The following is a 27485-nucleotide window of genomic DNA, read 5'->3' on the forward strand; positions in this document are numbered from 1 at the left end:
GTATACTGTACACACATATACAAATCTCTGTCCACCTATCTGTCTGAATCAATTATAAATTCTGAAATTCACATGTAACATTTTAAAATGACAACTTAGATTTATGCTGATACCGTATATAATTTGCAAGAAAATATATATATGAATATATTAATGTAAACGTCTATCAGTCTGTCTGAATCTGTTATAATTTCTGAAATTCATGTCAATTTTCATATTACATTATGAAAAATAAAATGTAAAATTCAAAATTTTGCTTATAATTTGCAACAAAATATTTAGCATTAATATATTAATGTGAATGTCTATAAATCTGTCAGAATCTTTTAGAAATTCTTAAATTCATGTCAATGTTCATATTACTTTAAAACAATTATAATTTAAAATTACAATTAAAATTATGCTCAATATTATTTGCAACAAAATATTTTACAAAAAGCCATTAATGTAAACGAATAAGAAAATGTGTTTTAACTTTCATATTACATTTTCAAAAAACTACAAATAAAACATTAAATTTTAATATTATGCTCATAATTTGCAACAATAAATTTTAGATTAATATATCATTTTAAATGTCTATCAGTCTCTCTGAATGTCAGTTTTCCTATTTTTTAAAAATCACATTCAAAATTATGCTTTTAATATAATTTGCAACAAATATTTAACATTAAATTTGAAAAGGTATTTACATTCACTTCTTTTTTCTACCTCTTTCTCTGTCATTTGTCTCTGTTTTTTCTCAAAATCAGTTTGTGGACAATACAAGTCTCATATTCTTGCTTATTCTTTTCATTGTCTTCTCAAAAACACTTTACGATTTTTGGAGATCTGAGTGATACAATCATCTTGCATAGCAGTAAAGAGATGTTTGTGTGTGTGTAGGAAAGGGTAGGGGGGTGATTGTGTTCACATTTGTTTCCGATTTTATTCGTGTAAACAGGGGGGGCTGTCAGACTCTGTGGGGCCTGTTTAAATTAAGGCCAGGCTTCTCTGCACACAGCAACTTACTCGCTGTACATTTCACGCTACATACTACACAGTTTACACTGCTGTGGGTGCTGATATGTTCGTAAAAAGTACACAAAACCTGCAGATTCTGTCAAAGATTTGGAATTGAAGGGCTACAGAAATCACAAGTTGTGTCCTGGTTTAAAGGGATAGTTCACCCAAAAATACAAATTCTATTCTCATTTATTATAACAGTAGTCCATATGGTTTTTGTGCCATTTACCTGGTCTTCTAAAGTCATATGATACCTTTGTGTGAGAAAAATTTAAGCAGCAATTCATAGAAAATCTTTCCCTCTGTTGTAGCTCTCAAATATCATTTATGCTTGCACATATTCAAAAGTGTGACGTCAATTATGTCAAATGCAATTGGTTCTTGCTGGTCTAATAACTAATTGTGACACGGCAAGTTGGAATATGTAAGTGCGAATGAGTTTTATAGTATTTTTATAGTTCTTTTTTTGAGCTTGACAGCCTCTGGTATTGCTTTCATTGTGCTGAAAATAGAAGCTTGAACATTCTTCAAAACAATTCTCCTTTCCAGTTTTACTGAAGACCGATTATCACACAGGTTTGTAACCACATGAAGGATAGTAAATGAAAGAATTTTCATGTTTGTGTGCAACTATTTCTTTACAAGACTTCGTTATTGCGGTTTGTGTGACATTAGTCACTTTTGATAAATAATTTGCTTAAGTAACACAGTATGTAATTAAAGATACAACCTACAGAAAACACTGTAATCCACATAACGATGTTATATATTATAGTATATAAATTCCACAATTTCACTGTACTGCAGAGTACACATGACTGAACTGCTCTCCAGGGGAAAATTCAGTGTAGTTGAACACATCCTTAACATTCAGCACACAATAAGCCAATGATTGACATAACCTTTTTTTAAGTTAATGTTGACCGTCATTAACTGTGTTAAGCACTGGCAAAGAAAATAGGGTCAATTTTGATTTCATGTTGACTTTACACAAAGTTTAAACTTTAATATGTCTTTATCCTCTTCCTCCAACAGTGCAATTGCTTAAATCAGGATCTGTTTTCCATCATGTCTGCTCCTAAGAAACTGCTCTCATGGCCCTGTTAAGACCATTTTTACTGTTTCTTTCAGTACTTTAGGCTGCAGGATCCAGACACTACCAAAGACTCCAGATATGGACTAGTAAAATTCTCTGGAATCAGATTTAAAGTGCCGCATCCCTCCACAGTCTACAGAGACACACTCAGTCACATAGGCACCCCACACTGATGTAGTCAATTCATTAAATTTAACTCCCCTTCCCTACAGACAGGTTGCCAGATAACTGCCACTGAAAGTAAACAAACAAGGGTGTACACAGGGAAAGAGACAATGCTGGCCAGGCCCTCTCTTTCCTGCAAACACAAGCATGTCTCCTTCCGAGGTCCCTGCTTAGTTTAGGAAGACTTCTCCAGAAAACCTAGATGGCTCTTTAACTCCCTCCTCTCTCTGAACATCTCCCTTTCCTTCCTCTTTCTTTTGTGTAGAGCTTCACATGTTGATATCAATGTCCTTTTAGTCTTCATTGACCTTGATGTGTCTCTCACTTCCTCACATGCACACGGCAAACCCCTAGTTTAAGTGTCATGCACAATAACATCCTGGTTGTGTGTATCTGTGTGTTTCCTTCTGGGAGGAAGCTGTGTTGCACAAACACTTGCAAATCCTTGTGATAACACGAGAGGATCCTGAATGAGGGAAGGTAGTGCCATGACGGCACCTCCTGCAGCCTGGGAGCAGGACTGGGGTGTTGTCATGATTTAGCTGCACGTGATCAGAAAGATGGGGTATGCGGACAGTGATGCATAAAAACAAACATGCTTTTGCAACTGAGTTACAAACAGCTAACACCCCTTCTACACTGCAAACGAGTCATGCATTAAAAGCCACAAAACTCCCATTATAATAAATGAAAATGTCAGCAGACAAAATGATACTAGTACACTCACATTAGAATCAACAAAATTGATAGTGGACGAAATGAAAATACTAGACAAAAGTAGAGGGACAAAATTGGTATGCTTCAATTATCAACAAAAGTGGGTGAAACAACAAAACTGAAGAATGAATAAACTAGTACTCTTCCATTATTATCACTGAAGCTGTCAGCTGACAAAACCAGCCAACATAGAACGAAAAATCTTGTAGTTTTCAATTATTATCAATGAAGCTGTCAGCAGACAAATCTAGACAAAAATAGAACAAATAAAGTTGTACTCTCCCATTATCAACGGATCTGTCAGCAGACAAAACGTAACAAAAGAAAAACGAACAAACTTGTACAATCCCATTATCATCACCAAAGCATCAGCAGACAACACAAGACAATGATAGAACAAACTAGTATGCTCACATTATTGGCAATGAAGTTGTCAGCAGACAAAACTAGACAAAAGGTGAACAAGCTAATATGCTCCCATTATTATCAACAAAGCTGTCAGCAGACAAAAGTAGAACAAACTAGTACGCTCCCATTATCATCAACAAAGCTGTCAGCAGATAAAACTAGACAAAAGTAGAACAAACTAGTATGCTCCCATTATCATCAACAAAGTGGTCAGCAGACAAAACTAGACAAAAGTAGAATGAACAAACTAGTACACTCCCATTATCATCAACAAAGCTGTCAGCAGACAAAACTAGACAACATTAGAACAAACAAACTAGTGTGCTCCCATTATCATCAACGAATCTGTCAGCAGACATAACTAAAGTAAAATGAACAAACTAGTACTATCCCAATATCATCAACAAAGCTGTCGGCAGATAAAACTAGACAACATTAGAACAAACTAGAACGCTCACATTGTTGGCAATGAAGTTGTCAGCAGACAAAACTAGACAAATGAAAGACAAACAAACTAGTATGCTACCATTATTGTCAATGAAGCTGTCAGCTGACAAAACTTGACAAAGGTAGAACAAACGAGTACACCCACTATCATCAACGAAGCCATCAGCAGACAAAACTAGACAAAAGTAGAACAAACTAGCATGCTCCCATTATCATCAACAAAGCTGTCAGCAGACAAAACTAGACAAAGGTAGAACAAACAAACTAGTACACTCCCATTATTGTCAATGAAGCTGTCAGCAGACAAATAGACAAAAGTAGGATGAACAAACTTTCATTTTATCAAAGAAGCTGTCAGTGGACAGTATTAGACAAAAGTAAAACAAAATTAGTACACCCCCATTGTTATCAACAAAGCTGTCAGCAGACAAAACTAGACAAAAGTATAACAGCAAAACTAATATGCTCCCATTTTTAATGAACAAAGCTGTTCGTAGACAAAACAACAAAACTAGAAGCTGACTTGGTTGATTAAAACAGAAGCGTTCTAGTTTTGTCTCATCGCACTCTTGCAATGTAGACGGTGCAACAGCCTGCTATGATATATGCATTAGTGTGGTGTTACCTGATTCCTCAGCTTTAATAGTGGGAAGAGGACAAAGAAGGACTTCTGTTGAGTGGCCTAAATGTCTGCACATGCTGGAATTTGATGCTATTTGTAGTTACAGTTCCAAAACTGGACAAGGCCTTTGGGATGCCCTCCCTGTCTATTTCACTGTCGGTCTCGCTAAAGCTGTTTTTCATTCAAGAGCTCACCATTAAGATGTTTATGACTATGCAATAAAGTGGTTGTGCATTGGCTAGATCTATTAGATAATGGTGTTGGAATATGGGACAGGCTGTCATGGCAGCACGTGCAGGACGTTCAGGACACACAAAGTCACACAGTATTTCATGCCCATTTTTTTCTGTTTGGATCAGGAAAAAAACAGACAGGCAGAAAGTCAATGATTCCAGTCTCTTTCAGTGTTGAGCTCAGTTGCTGTAATTCGCATGTCCACAGGAACAGCGACTTCTCTGATTGGTGGAACTCTCTTTACGACTCTGGGTAGTGTAGTTCTTTGTAATTTGGCTATTAAACGTGATGTTTTTTTATGTTAAAAAACTGGAGCTTTTGATAGCCATTTCTTAACCTCAGTGCTTTTATATTTTGTTTATATTTATTTAGAGTTTATTGCAATAAATGAATTTCTCTATCAAGGAAATGAATGAGATTTTTTAGACCAACAGATATTATTGATTTGAGTCACATAGGGTAAAAATTTGTGGATTAACATGAAATAGTGGGATTTGCAGATTATCGTTTCATTGTGTAGCACCTGATCATGACAAAATGTTACTGTTTGTAATTAAAACATCTATGTCCCACGCATGAGTCCCAAATGCTTTAAACATGGTGCACACCCTTTTGACCAATTCAATTTAATGACTTTTACATGGCCTTTTCAGTCATTTGTGATTATAGCATACAGATTTTGAAAAATCAAGATCGATTCAGTAATTAAACTCAAAAGAACAATTCACTCACGAATCAGACATCAGTATGTCTTGCAAGCAGGTTTTACACTACACAAACGTAATATTTAGCTGATGAAATCATTTAGATTGGAGAAAAACTAGAAAACGTATATTCGCAACAGAAATTTCCATGACTTTTTAAGATTTTATCATGACTTTTGTCTCCATTACTTTTTCCAGGCCTGGAGAACACAATTTAAAACATTCCCTGATATTTCTGAGTTTTTTATCACCAAGGGAACCCCGTTCTTAATGTCAAATGGAAGGAATAAGTGCATGAATGTGAGTGAGACCGCACTGGCTGATTCAGGCACTTTCCTTTAATCTCAGAATGTGTTCAGGAGCATCAGACAGACAGATAACTCACTCTCCTTCACATCGATACAAAAATAAAACTGCTCCTCTTTTCCCACACATCAGATAGTACTACTGCAAAAGCTTTTCACAGGAAGAGAAGGAAAGAAGAGAGGACAGAGACAAAGAGAGGACATAAAACATCAGCTGACAAACAGGATCACAGTCATCATGACAACGCTGTCACAGTCCACTGATTGGCTGGATGTTGTTTTGAAGGATGATGCTGATAGGACAGCGATTGGAAATATATTGAGAACTTCACAACAACTTGCACAGTGTTCAGATGGTTGTTTCTTTTGTTGTTGTTGTTGTTGTTGTTTGTTAGTTTTACTAGTTTTTGTTGTGCTTAAGACAAAGGCAGAGAAAAATACATCTTTTTTTCTTTTTTTTCTGTAGGAAGGGTACATCAATTTTGAGGCTGGTTTTCATTTTAAAAAAACATCGATAACAGACACACATTCTAAATAAGGGTGAATTTCACAAAACCTATGTCCAGGTCATATTTTACCACATAACTAAATATTTCACTTGAACAAAAAGCTTATTTTAAAACCAATAAGATTTTTTGCATTCTGTAATTTTCATGAGAATTAAGCAGATTTTTCACCCCAGCTTTTCTTACTGTAATATGGGGAAAAAAAGTTGATATATTATTTAAATTGTATTTATTAATAAGTATTTATTCATGCTGGTAGTATTTTTGTACTGCTTAAAATCTAGGATGTTTTTAATCATTATTTTTTAATACTTTTTAAAATTATATATATATATATATATATATATATATATATATATATATATATATATATATATATATATATATATAAACTGTATTACAAATGGTACTTTTAAACTACAAGTAAAAAATGTTGAGGGGAAATGTGCTTAATTGTCATGAAAATAATGTCACAATTCAAAAATAGTCCAATATAGGTTTAATTTTCCTTATGCAAAAAAAAAATTTGATTTGTGAAAATGTGGCCTGGATGTTTTCATGAGATTTACACACACACACACACACTTTACATTTGGGCAGCAATGTGTTTGCCATCTTCCACACAGCAACTTAATATTGGCAAAACACACACACACACACACACACACACAGGATCTATCCTCCTACAGGTCAGATATTTTGGATTCCTCTGGGTTTGTCTTATCTAGAAGGAGTGGATCACAGTAGAAGAGACGCCTCTGATTGGAGAGACATAACGAAAGTCAAATAACAAACAAAGACAAGACGAAAGGGAAGATAACTCAAACCTTTAAAGCACATAAGCATAAAAATATAAAGTACCTGGATTTATATATTTATATCTACATATATTTATATATACTTTTCATATATAAATGAATATTTATTGTGTAGTCTTTTAATTGGAAGCTGAGGGTTACTCTTTTAAAAACAAATAAAATAAAAACTGAATTTAACAAAAACCAGGACAGCTGTCCAGTACAGTTAAATTGAGAAAGAAATATATAAATGGACCAACCCTCTGAAATTCAGCGGGAAGGGGACAAAGATTGCGCGAAACACAAAGTTCATTCTTCCGCATCTTATATGCATTTTGCGCATTTTTTCCAGCTGCTGGTATGTTCGCGTTCTGCCGCTCACCCCACTGCTTTGTGCTTGCCGCCGCAGCAGTGGCACGCGACACCACAATGGTAGCACGCTCGCAGCGGCGCGTAACAGCACATGCAGGGTGCTAGCAGCGACAGTCCCAGGAGTGCTAGCCAACGCAGGAAGAACCGCTCTTCACTGGCGTCGCAGGAACACGGGTCCGAGTAGTCGCCCTCAGGGTCCGACATACAATGGTAGAGCAAGCTGTCCGCACACCACATGAAGCTAACCCGCCGAATGCACGTTTGTACGGGGTCGGGAGCTTCCTGACAGCGCCCGCGCCCATTTTCCATGGGACTGAACATGTTTTGGCAGTAAACGCATCGCAAGCGCTCTCTGCTGTCCTCCACGCGGTGTGGCAGCCATTTTGTCGTTAGCGCTCGCGGCTGCCCGGTGACTACGCCACCGCCAATGCCTGTTTTGCCGTCGTGCGTCGTGTGTTCATCCCCACTGAGTGGGTAAGTATAAGTGTAGTCGTGTTTTGGCGGTTCGCTCTTAGCGAGGTGAACGTAAGCATCCGTGGCGTCTGGTCGCAGAGGTTTGCCGTGTGTCCCCGTAGTAGCATGCCGATAGTCCTCGTAGCCCGTTAACCAAGAACGTTCACGGGGGTTAATCCGCACAATCTCCTCGTCTTCCTCATGGAATCGGACGTGACGTGGACATGGGAACATGGGCACCGTCTGCACGACAGAGACAAAGAAAACATGGAGTTAAAACAGCTAAATACAGATATGAGAAGAATGTAATGGAATAAGTAATGTTGGGCACACAAATTATTCACACACGTACCTGATCCAGGTAATAACGGTCAGAGTGTCTGTGTTGGTCATACAGATGTCCCAGAATGCAATGGTGGGGCTCGGATAAGCTGATTGGTGCAAGCGTCTGCATTAATGGTTCTCTTTTCTGAGAAGAGTTGGACGAGCTGTCGGTGGCATTCTGACGGACAGACAGAGAGAGCAAGAGTAAAAATTGTTTCCCAATTTGAGCGTGCTGGCACAAACCAAATGACATAATATCTACAATCCCTCCCTTGAATCAGTAAAATTAGTGTGCAGTAAAACAGCATAGATTATCTTCTTAAATTTAACAATTTTTAAAAAACAATTTATTTATAAAATACTCTGATTTATAATGACCTTTAAAAAAACATCTAGTTCCGGGGCCCTGGGTAGCTCAGCGAGTAAAGAAGTTGACTACCACCCCTGGAGTCGTGAGTTCAAATCCAGGGTGTGCTGAGTGACTCCAGCCAGGTCTCCTAAGCAACCAAATTGGCCTGGTTGTTAGGGAAGGTAGAGTCACATGGGGTAACCTCCTCGTGGTCGCTATAATGTGGTTCTCGCTCTCGGTGGGGCGCGTGGTGAGTTGTGCGTGGATACTGCGGAGAATAGCGTGAAGCCTCCACACGCCCTATGTCTCCGCAGAAAGGTGCTCAACAAGCCACGTGATAAGATGTGCGGATTGACGGTCTCAGACGCGGAGGCAACTGAGATTCGTCCTCCGCCACCTGGATTGAGGCGAGTCACTACGCCACCACGAGGACTTAGAGCGCATTGGGAATTGGGCATTCCAAATTGGATAGAAAAGGGGAGGAAAAAAAAAACATCTAGTTCCATAACAACACTCCACAGGCCCCTCTGCTTGACCTTTGGCCCCTGATTCTGGGTGTGTGAGGTTTGTCCTAGTGCACAAATATCATCATCGCTATTATCTGTGACCTTCAACCCCTGAAATCCACACTGTCCCCTTCCTGTGGCTCTTCCTGAATCTCAGAGTCGACAGCCAGCAGTGTGTGTGTGTGTGAGAGCATCTGCTTTAAGAGTTGACACACAGTTACACAGCCATCAATAACTCATGAGTGTGTGTGTGTGTGTGTGGGGATGATTACAAACACAGCTCTCTAATAACTCAACTAAGTCCTTTCTCTTGCTAAGACTAAGACTACAATACACTGTAAGAAAATGTTTCTTAAGTTTACAGTAAAAATCTGTAGGTTTTGACATTATGGCAGCACACAACATTTTTACATTATTTTACTGTAAAAGTGCATGGATTGTCATCTTTTTTTAGATCATTTTTTAAATAATTTTTAAAATATCACTGGAAATTATAAGGTAATACATACATTTTACTTCTAAAACATTTAACAACATTTTACAGTTAAAGTACATGAATTGTTTCATTAAAAATAATAAAACTGAAAATTTTCACAAAATCTATTAATTTATCCTTTTTACTTTTAAATAACATACATTTGACAATATTTTACTGTACAAGTACATATACTGTCTTGTTAAATATAATTTAAAAATCTGATAATTCTTACATTTTACTCCTAAAACAAACTTTTTACAAAATTTTACAGTAAAATTACATGGGTTGTCTCGTTAAAATAGTACAATTTTCAACATATATGGTAATGTACAGATAATTAGTAGGTTTTTCCTGTAGCATAAAAACTTTGTTTATTCTTATTACTTATAAAAACCATACTTTTGACGATATTTTACTTGTTACATGTAATGTATCAGATAATTCATACATTTTCCTTCTAAAACATACTTTTTATAAAAAAAATACAGTAACATTTCATGGATTGTATTTTTTAAAATAATACAAATTTTCACAGTATTTTTCAGATAGAAAGAAAACATTTTTAAAATATTTTACATTAAAATTACATGGATTGTCTTGTTATTTTTAATCTGTTTTCACTGTAAATTCTAAGGGTTTTTTTTACAGTAAAATTACATGCATGTTTTTTTTATCATATAAATGATCACAGTATATGGTAAGGTAACAGATAGTCAACCAGTTAATATGCTATACTGTAGCATTTTTGCATTCTTTTTCTGTTATAATTAAAAACAAACCAAAAATAGTGCAAAACACAGCAGAAAGACAGAAAGAAAGAAAGCTTTTTGTACTGATTTACTGTAAAATTACATGGATTGTTTTTTATATAATATAAATTATCACAGTCTATAAAAAAGGAAAGAAAAAAAGACCATTTTAAGAAAGCATAATTGAACATATTTAACTTTTTGTGAACTTCTGTTGTCTGTAGACCAGTTGTTTATATAGATACGTATGAAAGTATCTTGAGTGTAAATGTGAGTGTGAGTCTACACATGTAGTTGTGTGAGTTGTGTGAGTGTGTGTAATGTCTGGATGGAAATGTATTTGTGGCTGTGCTATTTATCACTTTAGAGATTTCAGACCTCAGAGAGAATCAGACAACCAACAGCTGCTTCCCATTCTAAACCTACCTCACACAACCCAGCTCATTCTCTCTCTCTTTCTCTCTTTTCTAAACTTAGGAGCGACTGACTACTCCGATTAGTAATAATCAGTATCTGGCTGTGCTTTTATGAATAGCTGTGAGTCATAAACTTCTAAAGTTAGAGGTTAGAGAAACACCACTGCTGAGAGACTCTGACAAACAATGAACACCTGAAACTGAAAGAAACAAAGTTCACTCCAGCATCAGAAACTAACTCTTTTATTAAGGAGCAATATTTGCCCCTAGGAACTGAATTTTAAGGGCATTTTTACCTTTATGGGGGTATTGTTTTTCTAATGATATAAAACACAGCATGCCAACTGTCTGTATCAAATGAATTAGGTGTGTGTGTGTGTGTGTGTGTGTGTGTGTGTGTGTAAGCAGGCTCCTCTGTCAGAAGACTTTGGTGTGGTATTGTTGTGTTGAATTAAGAGCAATAGGAGGATGAAAAGGAGCAAAGGTCACATCCTGAACACAGCTCACTCTCTCTCGCTCTCTCTCTCTCTCTACACACACACACACACACACACACACAGACACACACACATAACCAGCCATCAGAAACAGCAACCGACCCTTTAACAGCATCTATTCTCAGAAGTTGAATGGATAAAAGGATACAAAAAAGAAGAATTTTGAATATTGGTGAATATTGCTTCCATTATAAAATTAAGTAACATTCTGGATAGCGCAATGATTTTAATGCCTTTTTATTTTTGAATTAAGTTTCTGTTACGCTTACAAGAGTGTTAAAACAACATTTTCATTTGCAAAAATGGCATTAGAATCGTTAAGGTTGATTGATTTCTTTGAACCAGTTCAAACTCTTCATTTCAATTAATTGATTCCAAGCTCTATATCAACCAGTCCGAGTCATACTGCAAAGAAACTTACTGTGAAAACGTCATCGTCACCCAGCTCGGCCTCATTCTGCAGCGTAGACGAAGAAGTAGTGGAGCCTGGTGAAAAGAAAATATTAATGTTATACACATAAATACAATATTTGTGTTATAATCGTACTCAACATGTAACGACCAATAAAATTGACCATCAAAATCAGAATTAAAATGGAAGGTTCATCAAGACAAACTATTTGGTTGTTAGGTGTTGCTAGGTGGTTGCTAAGGTGTTCTGACTGGTTGTTAGGCACTCGCTAGGGTATTGCTAAGCAGCTACTACGTGGTTCCTAGTGGTTGCTAAGCACTTGCTAAGACATTGCTAAGCAGTTGCTAAGGTGTTCTGAGTGGTTGCTTGGCACTTACTATGGAATTGCTAAGTGCCTGCTAAGGTGTTGCTAGGTGGTTGCTGAGGTGTTCTAAGTGGTCGCTAGGCACTTACTAGGGCATTGCTAAGCAGCAGCTAAGGTGTTCTGGGTGGTTGCTAGGCACTCGCTAGGGCATTACTAAGAGGTTGCTTAGGTGTTTCAGTGGCTGCTTTTTAGGTACTCGCTAGGGCATTGCTAAGTGGTTGCTAAGGTGCTCATAGTGGTTGTTAGGCACTCACTAGTGTATTGCTAAGCAGCTACTACGTGGTTCCTAGTGGTTGCTAAGCACTTGCTAAGACATTGCTAAGCAGTTGCTAAGGTGTTCTGAGTGGTTGCTTGCCACTTACTAGGGAATTGCTAAGTGCCTGCTAAGGTGTTGCTAGGTGGTTGCTGAGGCATTCTAAGTGGTCGCTAGGCACTTACTAGGGCATTGCTAAGCAGCAGCTAAGGTGTTCTGGGTGGTTGCTAGGCACTCGCTAGGGCATTACTAAGCGGTTGCTTAGGTGTTTCAGTGGCTGCTTTTTAGGTACTTGCTAGGGCATTGCTAAGTGGTTGCTAAGGTGTTCATAGTGGTTGCTTTATACGTTTGAAAAAAACATATTCAAAGTGTGTACCTAGATAAATGAAAAACATCTCAAATAAAATCTTTAAGGATTTACTCGCCCTCTGTGAGGTCCTCGATTGCCTTCCTCACGCCGCGATCAAACGCTCGGGCATCCGCAGGGCTCTGGAACGACAGTCCACACTTCCTGTTGTCGACTCTCCAATGATGGAAAGTGGGCGTGGCTTTAGTGTACACTAGATCCTTCTTCAGAAAGCACTGTAGGATCACCTGCACAGCACAGAGAGGAAGATTAGTTCTGTTCCACAAATATACAGACAAACATTAAGATATGCCCAGACTAGAGCTGGACAGTATGATGGTACTGTATATTTTGTGTAATGGTAGAAATGTGTCAACCAGTAGAGATTTTGCATCCAGTTTATACCTTAGTACATTTCTTCTGTGAGTCTAATAGCGAGCAGGAATACTTTGCATTATTTACATGTGAGAGTGACGTGAAGAAACATGGAGAAAATCCAATATTATAGTCTCAATTGACAAACAATAGTCAAGACATGGAAGAACTTATCACTTTTGTGTTCATCTGCACTTTTTTCAGTCTTTGACCATTGCGGCACGTCTAGGCTAACTTTTTTTTTCAGCATCTTGACCAGGAGTGCTGTGTTTTTAGACGCCTTGTCAGATTTAAAAGTCAACTTTTAAAAATGTGTCACAAAACACCTGCATTCTGTTCTATTCATTGCGGCTTGCTTGTTTTGTGCGAGACCGTGGAGAGCAACGTTGCAACTGGAGACATTAAGGGCACGTCCACACTAACACGTTTTTGTTGGGAACTGCATTAATTTTACTATGTTTACTCCTCACATACACACAAGAGCATTTCCTCCACCGAAAATGGAGCGTTTCAAAATTATCATGCATTATCATATATTATATATGTTTTTATGTCTAAACCATTGTTTGCTGAATTTCTGTGTAGAACTGAATAATAAACACACTCACAATGCACAAACACACATTTAAACACAGGTACGGGGCTCTCTTACCTGCTTGTCTTTAAGTCTCTCTCCATAGATGAGGAAGCCGTTCCGTCCCAGAAGCTCAAGATCAGCCGGGACCACCTTACAGACGCCCACTCGACTGAGACCACCGCCCTCCTGTGCCAGCCAGCCCCCGCTAGACTCGTCCCGTGTCATGACCACTGCTTTCACTTGCACTATGTAACTGTCACTGCAGGTAGAGAGACATCTAGTTTAAAGTGCATGCATCAGGTTATTAGAAATTGTACCTTTGTATTTATATTTGTATTTTTCAGTGATATACCAGTAATATCATATTTCCTTTTTCTCAATCACTTTGGCTCATTTTTTAAAACAGATTTAACATTCTTTAAACTGTAAGTGCAGCTGTCACAACTGTTTTATGGGACATCACAACTCTATTGCATGTCTGCAAAATGTAGTAACTCACCCAAAACATTTAATTCATGCTTCAAAACCAAGTTATTGTGTCAGTAAATTGGCCAATGCCACCAAAATGAAACGTTTTTTGTCAACGTGTGAGCCGTACTGGTCAGAATGTTTAGATGTTTTTTCACCATGGCAGTCAACCCTGGAAATGTTTGTTATATACAAATTTCATTTTTGTTCTACTTTTTTGTTGATGCTGACTGCTTACTGTTCTCTACAAGAATGTCAGTTTTGTCTAGCTGAATGTTATTGTGTATCACAATGAGCTTTTGAGATACTGATTTCAACAGCAGGTAAAAGTTTACAGGGAAAAGTCAATACTGTACAATACTGTAGTACACAGAAGAAGGATGTGCACATTTGTATGTACACAGTAAATGTATTTTTGTAGCAATGTGTTACATGTAAACAGAAAATTCACATTTGCATGTCCATTTTTACACATTTCTTACATGTAAAGTCATATATAGTGAACAAATAATTGCAGGGAAAAAACAACAATGAAAAAACCTGCGGTAGTTCACAATACGTAACAATACGTAACACTACAAGTTCCCATCTTCTTGGTGAACATCCTGTCGCTCTTGTTGGTCTGGCCAGAGATTTTAGCCGACATCACAAAAATGTCATAGATATTTATGGAATATACATGTATGTCTGACAGATTTTGATAACTGAATGGATTTTGCATGTGATGGCTCACATGATGAAATAATGATTAGAAGTTGTGAAGAGTATGACAGTTTCACTGTGAATCAACTCATCAGTTTTGATCAGCAAGCCATGTGCATTTAGTTATTGTGCAAATTGTAGACAATTGTACTTACTCTTTTGCACACGTGCCAAAACACGTGCAATTTGCTTAAATGAATGAATGAGATTTGAACTTATTGTTTTGAAAAAAATAATTCTCATTGGAGAATTGATCCAAAGCATTTGAGAAACTCTGTAAATGCACATCAGTGTACAGTTCTTAATCATTATTTTCAAAAAAGTTTTTGCCCACATTTTTCAAGGTAAAACATTTCTACAAATGTAATTAATTTTTAAATGAATATTCCAATGAGTATCACAAGGTCTTCTTTGGGTTATTTTATTTGACAACCTAAAATAACCATGCCATGCCACTTTCTGATCTTGACAAACAGTTCTGAACTAATTTGGAGTCAATTGCATTGCATAAAATAAGTGTTCAGTTAATTTCAGCAATTGTATGTACAAATCATTTGCTTTATTTAAATGATTTTATATCAGTTATAAATATTTTTTCTTAAAAAAAATATTGTCTTAAAAACCGTCATTCGTCTGTAATGGATATCATGACATGAGCTCGGGAATACTTCGGTAAACCTTTGTCAGTTTACACCATTTGCTGCTGCATCCACAGATGCAAGTTAAGGCTTTAATATGTAAAGGAGAAGCCATACATCAACACTGTCCAGAAGCGCCGCCAACTACTCTGGGTTCGGTCTCATCTGAGATTGGAAAGTAGAACAGTGGAATAATTTTTTGTGGGTCCACATTTCATTAGATTTTGGAAAAAACAGCCGTCGTCCAGGCCGGCCAAAGACGAAAAGGACCATCCAAGATGTTATCAGCAACAGGTCCAAAATCCAGTGTCTGTCATGGAATGGGGGTGTGTCAGTGCTAGAGGCAGCTGGCCATCGAGAGAACCAGGACTTTTCCCGCTGGGCCAGCCACGAAACGGGGCCGTAATATATGAAAGTGGGTCAAAATAACCTGAAGGGGGCAGCGAAAGGGTGCCGTGATATGCCAAAGGGGGCCGCGATATGCAGAAGGGGACAGCGAAACACACTGCCACAAACCCCCACCCCCAGGTTTACATCTTAACAAATTTTCTCCAGGGCTGATTTTTCTTCCCAGTCTGCCCCTGGTCAGAGCCCATGGCATGGGTAACTAGCACATCTGTGAGGACACCATTAATGCAGAATGATATGTAAAAAATTTGGAGCAACATATACTGGCATCCAGCACCGTCTTTTCCAGGAATGTTCCTACATTTTCCAGCAGGACAATGCCAAACCACATACTGCCCAGATTACAAGTGCATGGCTGCTTAAGCAGAGAGTGCGAGTACTATATTGACCTGCCTGCAGTCCTGACCTGTCTCTAATTGAGAACTTGTGGCATATTATGAAGTGCACAATACGGCAATGAAGACCCCGTACAATTGCACAGCTTAACACCTGCATAATGGATGAATGGCGGAATATTATGCTTGCTAAACTTAACAAACTTGTGTCTTCAGTGCCAAAACACTTAATAAGTGTTATTAGAAGAAATGGTGATGTTACACACTCGACTGTTCCAACTTTTTTGGAGCATGTCGCAATCATCTGATATGAAATTAGTGTATATTAAAAAACAAAAAACAAATTCACAAGTAAAACATCAGATAATATGTTGTTGTTGTGTTTTCAATATAGCACAGGGTGAATATACTTTACAAATCACTCCTTTTTGCCTTCTTCTTCAGAATTGGGAACAGTGTTCCTCAGATTGGGCCCAGAGTGATGACATCATAATCCATTCTGGTAAATAAATGAGCTGACAAATGACAGGTCTGCATTGCAAATGAGGTTTTTTTGAAAGAGGATGATGATCACTATGCAAATGAGAGTTTCGTCGTTATTTAAAATACTTACAAGGGCACATGATTATACCATCCAAAATATTTAAACAATGTGCAAATTATGACAGACCGTTTAACAAATGCAAAACCTGTGATGAGGATTTCTCAGAATATAATTTACATCCATATTTACTCTGAGCTTTACAGACATCTGCATTACAGTTTTTGATTGGTTATTTAACATATAAATCATTTTTTCATTTAATTTCCAGCAAAGAAATAAGTATATTATGATTTACCTGTGATTTAAATTTACTCATACTAATATATAATATCGGCCAATCTGTTAATCAACTGTTAATGGAATAAAATATTTTGTAATGCTTTTGCTGTTTTACTCCTCAAGTTGCTTTGGCGTGTGAAAATGAAAGCAACTAATTAAATGTGTACACTATGCAATGACATACGCAGCTGCCATAGCAACCACTGTCACCCACACACACTATACAACACACAAAGGAAAAAAATTATGTTTTTCAATATGATCTACTATTCTTTAAATCTTCTGTCACAAAGTTGCATTCTTTCCATTCTATGTTTCAGAAAATGGTACGAGCAGAGTATTTCACACACAGCCCTCACTTCCTGGTTAGAAATAACAGCGAGTGGCTAGTCTAGCAATCAGTCCCTATCCTTACTGTAAGTCCATGAGAGGAACCAGTGTAGACTTCATCTAGGCTGACCTAACTCAATGTCACTCTCTTAGATATTATTGACATGTAATAGTGTTTCATGTAGGTCATGCTGGTTTGATCAATACAGATCTCGTTTTTCCCCCTCCCCAATGACTCTTCTCAAGCGCCCAGAGGCGGGAGAGGGCATCCGGGTGTGAGGTCTGGGCACCAGCCAATTCACGTGAGCAAGTACACACACCTTCAGGCTATTGTCATCACCGATGGGGAGCCACTGGTTTGCTCAGCACGTTTTTGAGGAACTCACATTCCACTCCAAAAAAGTCAAACAAACACCAGCATTCTAAAGGATGCAGAGCACTCTGAAATTATCAACATCATAGTCATAGTTCACCCAAAATAAACATTTGGTCATCATTTACTCACCCGTATGTCGTTTCAAAACTTGTTTTATTTTCGTTACTTCTGTGAAACACAAAAGGAGATATTTGGCTGAAAATCTGAGCTGCTCTTTTCTATACAATGAAAGGGTATGAAGATTTATATTGCCAAGCTCCAAAAAGGACAACAAAACAATAAGAAAGTATCATAAAAGTAGTTCATATTAAAAAATCTGCAAAATTTGGACACATTGCGGCAGGTTTAACGGCATTAATGGCAAACTGCATTGGTTTTTGCATGTCACGTGACTGATTGTGATGTGACTGTGAACAATCCCAGATGTGAATGACTTTCTTCTACAATGCAATGCACGTGAATGGTGACCAAAACTTTGAAGCTCCAAAAAGCACATAAAGGCAGCATAAAAGTATCCATATGACTCCAGTGATTTCATCCATGCCTTCTTAAAGGCTCAATCCTCTCATGATTTACTTACCTTTAAGCCATCCCAGATGTGTATGACTTTCTTCAGCAGAACCAAAGTGAAGATTTTTATAAGCAGATTTCAGCTCTGTTTGTCCATACAATGCATGTAAACGGGTACCATCCGGCTGCTAGCTGTTCAATGGTCCAAAAGGCATATTTAAGCAGCATAAAAGAAATCCACACGATTCCAGTCGATCAATTAATGTCTTCTGAAGCAAATCGATAGGTTTGTGTAAAAATAAATCGTTATTTAAATCTTTATTAACTTTAAAAAATCGCTTCCTGCCTGCAGTCGACGCATCAGTGACGTAAGCGCAATGGCGCATTCAAGCAAGAAGTCAGATGCACGCACTTTGTATACAACAAAGGAAGTTAGTTCATTTCAAACAGCAATACAGCGCTGAGCTGAAACAACGATTTAAAGTTAAAAACTTTTCAATTATCGATTTGTTTCTTACACCAACCTATCCTATCGGTTTGCTACAGTCTTGTGATCATTTTCATGCTGCCTTTATGTGCTTTTTGGTGCTTCAAAGTTTTGATCACCATTCACTTGTATTGTATGGACCTTCAGAGCTGAGATCTTCTAAGTGTTCTGTAGAAGACATTTTTTTTTTAAACATCTGGGATGGCATGAGAGTGAGTTAACGAGAGGTAGGCCTGTTGCGATAAATAACTGTCTGATCGCGGTTATTTGAGACAACCGCGATTACTGGGCACTCACATTCCAATCACATTATAATGCCTAAATATGGGAATTTTAAGTGAATATACTGTATAAATCTTATGAATTGTGCATTTGTGTGTCACTCAGTTGAACTCTTGAGTCCAAGCATCACTGAGCCGCACCGAGGTCAACCAGCTCCTGTCCTGAAGAACTCGTGAAGCGCTCTGATGCGCATGCTGTCAGCAGAGGCTTGTGCTAAACTCCCGCAAAAATAAAAATCAGCAAGTTTAAACTTTGATACTGAACACAGAGTGCTTCAGTTTCACTTTAAACGATCATGTAATGGCAAATGTTCCTGGTTCATACACACTGTGTTAATGACACGCAGTGACAAAGAGGAGGAGACGCATGCTTACTCTATTTCTCTGGAGTGATAAAATGATGAAACAAACCTCAAAGGTTTTGGTTCATGACAAATAAGGGCTCGTGGGTTTAATCAGAGCATTAAAATAGCGTGTGAAATAGTATTTGACCATTGCATAATATAATATAAATACAATAAAATATATATAAAAATTATATTTTATTTTTATTTAAAAAAATATTACATATATGAGTTCAAAAAAAAAAGTGTAAATGTAAAATTGACCAAAACTAAAGTTGACCAAAAAGAGAGACATATTTTAAGTACTTAGAAATATTTGTATATTTAAAACATTATTTTTCATGTCATTCATACGTTTTTAAAGCCTTAAAAGGAAATCATAGGATGTACCCTACACATGCAGAAAAAAAGCACATTTGACAATTTATATACAGAGACAATTAATCGTCACAGCCCCAAAACATACAATTAATCGTCCTAATCGCAATTATTTGTTTGACAATTAATTGTCAGCCAAATTTCATAATCGTGACAAGCTGTCTGTCCCCACTTCACTTTCATAATATAAATACAGAAGCATTGACATTTTTCCTAACATCTTTCATGAAATAAAACAAAATACAGTGTTGGAACAACATGATGGTGAGTAAATGATTACATTTTTCAGTGAACCGCTGTATTCATTTAAAGCACAACCTCTTTCTCCTAATACTCCCCATCCTAAATACTCTGACTTAAAGCAGGCAAACGCCATCAATGGTATCAAGTGAGAATGTATTGTAAAGATTTTTATGGTAAAATTAACATGAACTCTACTCAGTTACAAAGCGATGGACATACGAACCAATGTCCCAGAACGACACTTTCATAACAGGCAGAGAATTTTCCTCCTTGCTGGTTTTTGTGACCGAAATGAACCTATACTGTACACTCACTGAGCACTTTATTAGGAACACTATGGTCCTAATAGTGCCAGACGTGGTCTTCTGCTGTTGTAGCCCATCCGCCTCGAGGTTCGACGTGTTGTGCATTGTGAGATGCTGTTCTGCTCACTACAATTACACAGAGTGGTTATCTGAGTTACCGTAGCCTTTCTGTCAGCTAGAACCAGTCTGGCCATTCTCCCTTGACCTCTCGCATCAACAAGGTGTTTCCGTCCACAGAACTGCCACTCACTGGGTGTTTTTTTGTTTTTGGCACCATTCTGAGTAAATTCTAGAGACTGTTGTGTGTGAAAATCCCAGGAGATCAGCAGTTACAGAAATACTCAAACCAGCCCATCTGGCACCAACAATCATGCCACGGTCAAAATCACTGAGATCACATGTTTTCCCCCATTCTGATGTGAACATTAACTGAAGCTCCTGACCCATATCTGCATGATTTTATACATCACACTGCTGCCACACAATTGGCTGATTACATAATCACATGCATAGGTAGGTGTACAGGTGTTCCTAATAAAGTGCTAGGTAAGTGTATGTATGCAATACGACTAAAGTCGCATAAATGTAATTACATTTATGCATTTGGCAGACACTTTTATCCAAAGAGACTTACAGTGCCCTTATTACAGGGACAATCCCCCTGGAGCTAAGTGCCTTCCTCAAGGACACAATGGTGGTGGCTGTGGGGATTGAACCAACAACCTTTTGCTTACCAGTTCAGTGCTTTAGTCCACTATGCCACCACCACTAATTGCATTACATAACAAAATATAAAACTAAAAAAAATTTTTTTTAAGAGGCGATAGCAGAAGCACACTTTTAAGACAAAAAGCATTTGAAAGCTTTCTAGTTGTCAAACTTTTAAGGTCAGGGTCAGAGCTGTTTCTATCTGTAAGCGGAATAAGCGGCTGCTTAGGGTCCCCGAGCCACCTAGGGGGGGTGTCGCTGTCCTTTTCTGCATATTGCGGCCCCCTTCGGCATATCGTGGCACAATTTTGCAGCCCTCTTCAGTCAATCGTGGCCTGTTTCAGCATGTCACCAAAGTGGCATTCAACTGATCACAAAATATAGTCAGGACATTACTGATGTAAAAAACAGCACCATCACTATTTGAAAAAAGTTATTTTTGATCAAATCTAGACAGCAGCCATCACTCCAACACCTTATCCTTGAGGAATCATGCTAAATTGCTAATTTGGTACTAGAAAATCACATTATATCAAACACAGTTGAAAGCTATTTGGTTCATTAAATGAATCTTAACATTGTCTTTGTGTTTGTTTTTGAGTTGCCACAGTACGCAATAGACTGGCATGTCTTAAGATCAATATTAGGTCAAAAATGGCAAAAAAGAAACAGCTTTCCCTAGAAACTCATCAGTCAATCATTGTTTTGAGGAATGAAGGCTATACAATGCTTGAAACTGCCAAAAAACTGAAGATTTCATACAAAGGTGTACACTACAGTCTTCAAAGACAAAGGACAACTCACTCTAACAAGGACAGAAAGAGATGTGGAAGACCAGATGTACAACTAAACAAGAGGATAAGTACATCAGAGTCTCTAGTTTGAGAAATAGACGCCTCACATGTCCTCAGCTGACAGCTTCATTGAATTCTACCCGCTCAACACCAGTTTCATGTACAACAGTAAAGAGAAGACTCAGGGGTGCAGGCCTTATGGGAAGAATTGCAAAGAAAAAGCCACTTTTGAAACAGAAAAACAAAAAGAAAAGGTTAGAGTGGGCAAAGAAACACAGACATTGGACAACAGATAATTGGAAAAGAGTGTTATGGATCTTAACCCCATTGAGCTTTTGTGGGATCAGCTAGACTGTAAGGTGCGTGAGAAGTGCCCGACAAGACAGTCACATCTATGGCAAGTGCTACAGGAAGTGTGGGGTGAAATGTCACCTGAGTATCTGCACAAACTGACAGCTAGAGTGCCAAAGATCTGCAAAGCTGTCATTGCTGCACATGGAGGATTTTTTGATGAGAACTCTTTGAAGTAGTTTAAGAAGTTCTGTGGAGGGGGGGATTTCGCTTAGGGCCCCAAATGCTCAGAAACGGCCCTGGCTATACTTAGTTTTTCTTCGATGCACACAGAAGAGGACTGTCCGTGTGAGTGGAACATAAATGAATCCATAGATTACTTGCTAAACTACACCTAAGTTTACTCTGCTAAGACAACTGTGCAAAGTTGAGGAGAACTGGATTTATACAGTGCATCCACTAAAAATCACCTTGGGACCTGTTGGTTTAAAGACATTGCAAAAATGGCTCAGAAAGGTATGAGTCCTAGCTAACTGGGCCAAAACAGTTAAATACTATATACTTAAAGAAGAGATATAAGAGAGAGAGAGAGAGATTCCCTCGCTATGAAATGAATTCCGCGGAATAATAACCCATTCATTTTTGGCACGTCTAGGGAACCAAACAATCGAGGGGCGTGACAGCTAAATTACGCTTCACCGCTCCCGCGACCTCTTTCACTTCCGCCGGATCTTTGTCTGATCCTGTCACCATTGTTGTTTCCCTTCACAATCATTTCGGGAGCGCCTTCTCAGAAACCTCCTCCCATTTTGGAGTGGCCCGTCACCCTCCCCTGCACCGATAAAAGTCAACATTTCACAACCTCGGGCTATTATATGGTCCTTTACATCCCAGTCTGACAGACGTGTTTACTCAAACGGGTGTGAGCGTGCCATAAATTAAAAATAAGAGAAATTACCCCACCACCATTGCTCTCGCCACACATCTCCAGTAGAGGAATTAGATATTACATTAAAATAATACTAATAATGTTTTTTAGCCTACATAACATTTTCTCAGTAATGTCTATTATAACAAACAACACGCCTTGACAAGGAAAGTTAGTCGTTTGATCGAACTGGATTGGCCAATGTTATTGCAGGTTGAGTGAGTGTATATTACAGAAGTTAATTTTAAGCCCCCTAAAGAGCTCACTAAGTTAACGAGCCGTTTAACTCGCTCCTAATGCTATTAGAGAGGGACTTTGATCGGCTTGTGCGAGCAAAAACACGGATCTTTGTGTTATACAGCAGATTGTGAAAAGTAATGGAAATAAACAAAATAGTAAAAAAAATAAAAAAAAGTACAAAAAAGTAAAAGTCACGGAAAATTCAAAAGAAACTAAAAGTTTTTTTATTTACGCTCGACTGTAAACTATTAAATCGGCCAGAAATTGCTTTATGTGAGTGAAATGCTCCTTAATTATTATTATTTTAATCACAGTAATTACGAACGACTCGAAAGGTCATGGAAAAAAATAGTAAAAAAAATAGTAAAAAAAAAATACAAAAAATAAAAATTAAGTATAAGATTAACTAATATTACGTTTTTCTAGATACGCTCGGCTCTAAAATACTTCATCACGGCTATTGCTTTATGTGAATGAAATCTCTGTTAAAGTATTATTATTATCATTAATCCTTATCCATTAGGCCTAATTACGAACGAATACAAAAGTCATGAAAACTCATTGGTCAAAATGTGTGTAAACACTACAACACACGGTTATGAAAACCAACTGACGCACGAGACCGTACTGCTACTGTATGTGTACCATCGTATGTTTATATTCGCGTTCTTTGTTTTGAAACTGAAGGTGCCTGATCAAATTCAACATTTAAAGAGCATTTATAGGCCTTTCTTTAACATCGGCATAGTTCAAAAGCGCTCTCTCTCTGCGGCGCGCGCCCCCGTCTGTATTTTTATGAATGAAGGACAGTATGCAAATGAGGGCGATTCACGAAAAGAAATGGCGGATATTGCATGTCAGACCACCACAAAGAAAGAGACCAAGAGCGACCACTTCAGCACGCTTTGAGAGCTCACACAAGCTCAGTGCTCATGCGTTGCATGCTTATAAACTTTGCTGTCGTCTATTTGCTTCCTCGGAGCGGCAATTCGTCTTCGGGGTCGACATGTTACAAAGTATCCCTACACAAAATGTTTCCGCTCCGGCCCCTCCTCCCCTTCCTTCTCGGTTTGAGACCAGAGCCCTGCAGCAGGGGCCCAGCACTCAAATCTCTTTGACACTGCATTGTTTCTCAGTATTAACATATCCAAAGGCTCTCTGGGAAACAAATGCACGAATTCCGCGCATTTCAATGAGCCCTCAAATAGCTCGGGAGCGCATTCTCGGACACGGCATGAGATTTCCATTCGTGTCCACCGCATGCGTGGAAAGGGTCGTTTTCGCGAAAAGTAGAGGGGGCTATATCATACTCACTCGTCTGGGTGCGATTCCTCAGTCATTTTCCCCCTCGTTTCACCTACAGTAATGATAATAATATCCCAACGCGGGCGCGCGGCGTTCAGGCTTCATGTCGTCTCGGTTTTCCAGCGCAGCGATGAGTTTTCCCCAAAATCCGTTTCAGCGTTGCTTATTCTCGTTCTTTTTCCGCGCTGTGCATTTTATTCCTCGTTGCTTGCAATGCGTCTAGTTAAAGAGCCTGAAATCCAGCCTTTATGCATCATCCCAATGGTTGTGTCGATGATGTTTCGCCTCGCGTCGCTCGCGGTGGCTGAAGACTGCGCGCTGGTCTCGATGAGGAGCCCCATCTCTTGTTACTCCATGTTGGATTGTGTAGTCAGCAGCAGGCGAGCGCCGCCGACACTTGGTGGTGGGGGGGGGGGTTGTTGCGGAAGCAATGACGTCACATCGGAACGACTGCAACCCGTTTTGGGCGAAGGGATCTCCGCTTGTCGGGATATGCCAACGGCCTGCCATAGTGCCTTCTGTAGATCAGTTACATTGCCATAACTCTTTTTAAAAGATAGCGTTTAATCAGGTTTTTGTTGTTGTTGTTGTTGTTGTGGTATAACATGTCCATAACGCATTTATAAAACATTTTGGGCATTATGATTTTTAACACATTTTGAGAAAACCAGATTTTTACTCAAAACTCTTGGATCATTCCGCGAAATCGGAGCCTTAACCATTTCAAACAGGTGATTTTAAAGTAATTTCAAAATCGATTTCAGACATAATTTTGGGATATACAGTAGCTAAACTTCTAAAACAGTGTTGACAGTTTTATAGTTCACTTAGTCATTAGATGCATGCTTGAGGTCATGACATCACAAAGTGTTTATTAGAAAGAGAATTTAGTGCTGATATTTCTGCAGGTTAATTGACAGTTTTTTTCTGTACAAAATCATTGTGATGACTTAAGATCGTCCCCTAGTGACAAACATAACAAAATATAAAATAAAGTGATGAAAAAAAGAGTTGAAACACTTACTTGTTGAGTTCATATACTGAAAGAGATAATGATTTAATTATGAACGTTTAGACTTTTTCATATTATTATTATTATTATTATTATTATTATTATTATTTATGGTATTGTACATTATTTAAAAAAGGGGAGTTATGTCGGTATTGACACAACTTTGTGACACAACTTTTTTATGGTATGCAGAAATGTTCCTTCTACCTAAAAGATATAATTGAAATAGGTGTCCTGTCTGACATCTCTCACTTGTCTCTGTGACAGCTCTTGTAAACAGCAAACAAAAAAGTGACGGCATGCCACGCAATCAGAAGACTTGTATGTGCTTTCTGCTTGTCAATCATTTTGCACGTTCTCATACCGTAGTATTTGAAGCGGAACATTCAGGGTTAGTGTCCTTTGTAATGTTTTGGGTATTAAAAAAATTAATATTCAGATTTAATTTTCAGCTGAGGGCGCTATATTTTACAGCAGCGCCGCCATTTTTTATTTTTGTCGGGAATGACAACGAGGCTGTAAGGGATCGACGTACAGTCTCTTCCGCTGATGAAACATTGAAAAATATCTTTCTAAGAAATTTCAAGGGACAAAAAACTTCAGACAACATGAGTTGTAGAAACTTAAATGTGATCTAGGAGCTTTTTGATAGCTTTATACAGTTCATGTCATTAAAGAGACAGTGAGTCTATCCCTCAGCCTCATTTTCATTCCCATCAAAAATCAAAGATGGCGCTACTGTGAATGAGGTTAAAATCAAATTCCAGAACGGCTAAAATCGCTTATAGCACCTTTAAAGTCGGCATGAAACGGTAGTTGCGACCGACTTCCATATTGTGACGTATTTCCAAGTGAAACAGCTTATCAAACAAGAAAAAAATGTGGGGTGGGGATTTAAGTTTATCCATTGGTTGTTGATTAAATTGTGAAAATATGGGCGTTGCATAGCGGAATGGAGGCAGATCTGAATGTGAGTTTGCAGCGGACACACACACTCCCACCACCGTGGTGCTCAAGTCAGAGCCGGTTATCGGTGAAATTGAGCAACAATCGCAACACATTTATGATCAAACTGACAACATAAACGCACAAGCACATCGCAGCCTTTGCTTACGAAGAGGCTGTAGCCGTTGAAAAATGAGTGAGTACAAGATAACCATATTTTAACGTTTTGAATCACAATACACTAAATATAAAGGGAAAAAAAAAAATTCTCGTGCTGTGCATCCCAAGATAACTGCATTCAAAAATATAAATAAACTCCAGAGGCATCCGAAGCGTTGTATTCATTAGTGATCACCTCAGCAATTAAGGCGTGAAATGTCTCGAACACAACTGCGAATTTGCCGTTATTCCTCCTCATTCGAAATGTAAATTCAAGCCAGCTGACCCGTAACCAAGAAAGTTTGGGTTATGGAACGATAGTTTTGAAGGAACACCTTGCCATCTTCACCAACATGCGATTGATGCTTCGTTCAACTCTACACAAGGTTGTGGTATTTATAAGAAAGGGGCGGGGTTTCAGTGGACTAAATGATTGGAGAAGTCCTGCATATGTCACCAGAGAGCCCTAGCCAAACACCCCCCCCAGACCTGGCCATGCTTAAAAATATGATAAAGTGACTGGATTTTTGCCAGTGTGTTAAGAAAATTGCCTAAAATAACACATTGTAAAAGCTGACATCAGCTACTCATAGTTAAAGTTTTGATTTGTTTTCCTTTTCAGTTACTTCATTTTTGTGTTATTTTGTAGTTTTGATGACTTTGCTATTACTCTAAAATGGGGAAAATAGTAATAATTAGGAGCATAGTTAGGGTGTCCAAACCTTTGACTGGAAGTGTATCTCCAAAAACGGCAAACAGCACAACAACACAATAACTGTACAGTACAATAAATATAGTAAAAAGTAAAGTGGACCTATAGCAAACATCACAACAACAGTACAATACAATAAATATAGTGTGAAGTGGCCCTACATCTTGATCAGTTAATTAAAAAAAAAAAAAAAAAGTTCTGTCACACTTAAATCAATTACATGAATAAATGTTCCACAAAACACACCCGACAAAAATCTAGTTGATAAAAATTATTTCAGTTTCAA

The 27485-nt window shown here is 38.1% G+C and overlaps 1 protein-coding gene across 1 annotated transcript; it reads right to left on the reverse strand.

Moving 5' to 3' along the window:
- Positions 1-5053: 5053 nt before the first annotated feature.
- LOC127445027 (sprouty-related, EVH1 domain-containing protein 2-like) lies at positions 5054-24747 on the reverse strand. The gene is made up of 6 exons (XM_051704755.1): positions 24381-24747; positions 13553-13736; positions 12605-12773; positions 11572-11636; positions 8184-8333; positions 5054-8074 (listed from the first exon to the last, which is right to left on the reverse strand). Exons 1-6 carry the CDS (start codon positions 24404-24406, stop codon positions 7385-7387), a joined length of 1284 nt encoding a protein of 427 aa, XP_051560715.1. The 5' UTR covers positions 24407-24747; the 3' UTR covers positions 5054-7384.
- Between the last annotated feature and the right edge of the window lie 2738 nt (positions 24748-27485).

Source organism: Myxocyprinus asiaticus, chromosome 8 (assembly GCF_019703515.2).
Source record: "Myxocyprinus asiaticus isolate MX2 ecotype Aquarium Trade chromosome 8, UBuf_Myxa_2, whole genome shotgun sequence".
NCBI classification, from domain to species: Eukaryota; Metazoa; Chordata; class Actinopteri; order Cypriniformes; family Catostomidae; genus Myxocyprinus; species Myxocyprinus asiaticus.

Coding starts and splice junctions, on each gene's coding strand:
- LOC127445027 (XM_051704755.1), bottom strand. CDS start 24,406: ATGACTGAGGAATCGCACCCAGACGA. Junction 13,737..24,380: donor GAGGAATCGCACCCAGACGA/GTGAGTATGATA, acceptor CTCTACCTGCAG/TGACAGTTACATAGTGCAAG. Junction 12,774..13,552: donor AGAGACTTAAAGACAAGCAG/GTAAGAGAGCCC, acceptor TGTGCTGTGCAG/GTGATCCTACAGTGCTTTCT.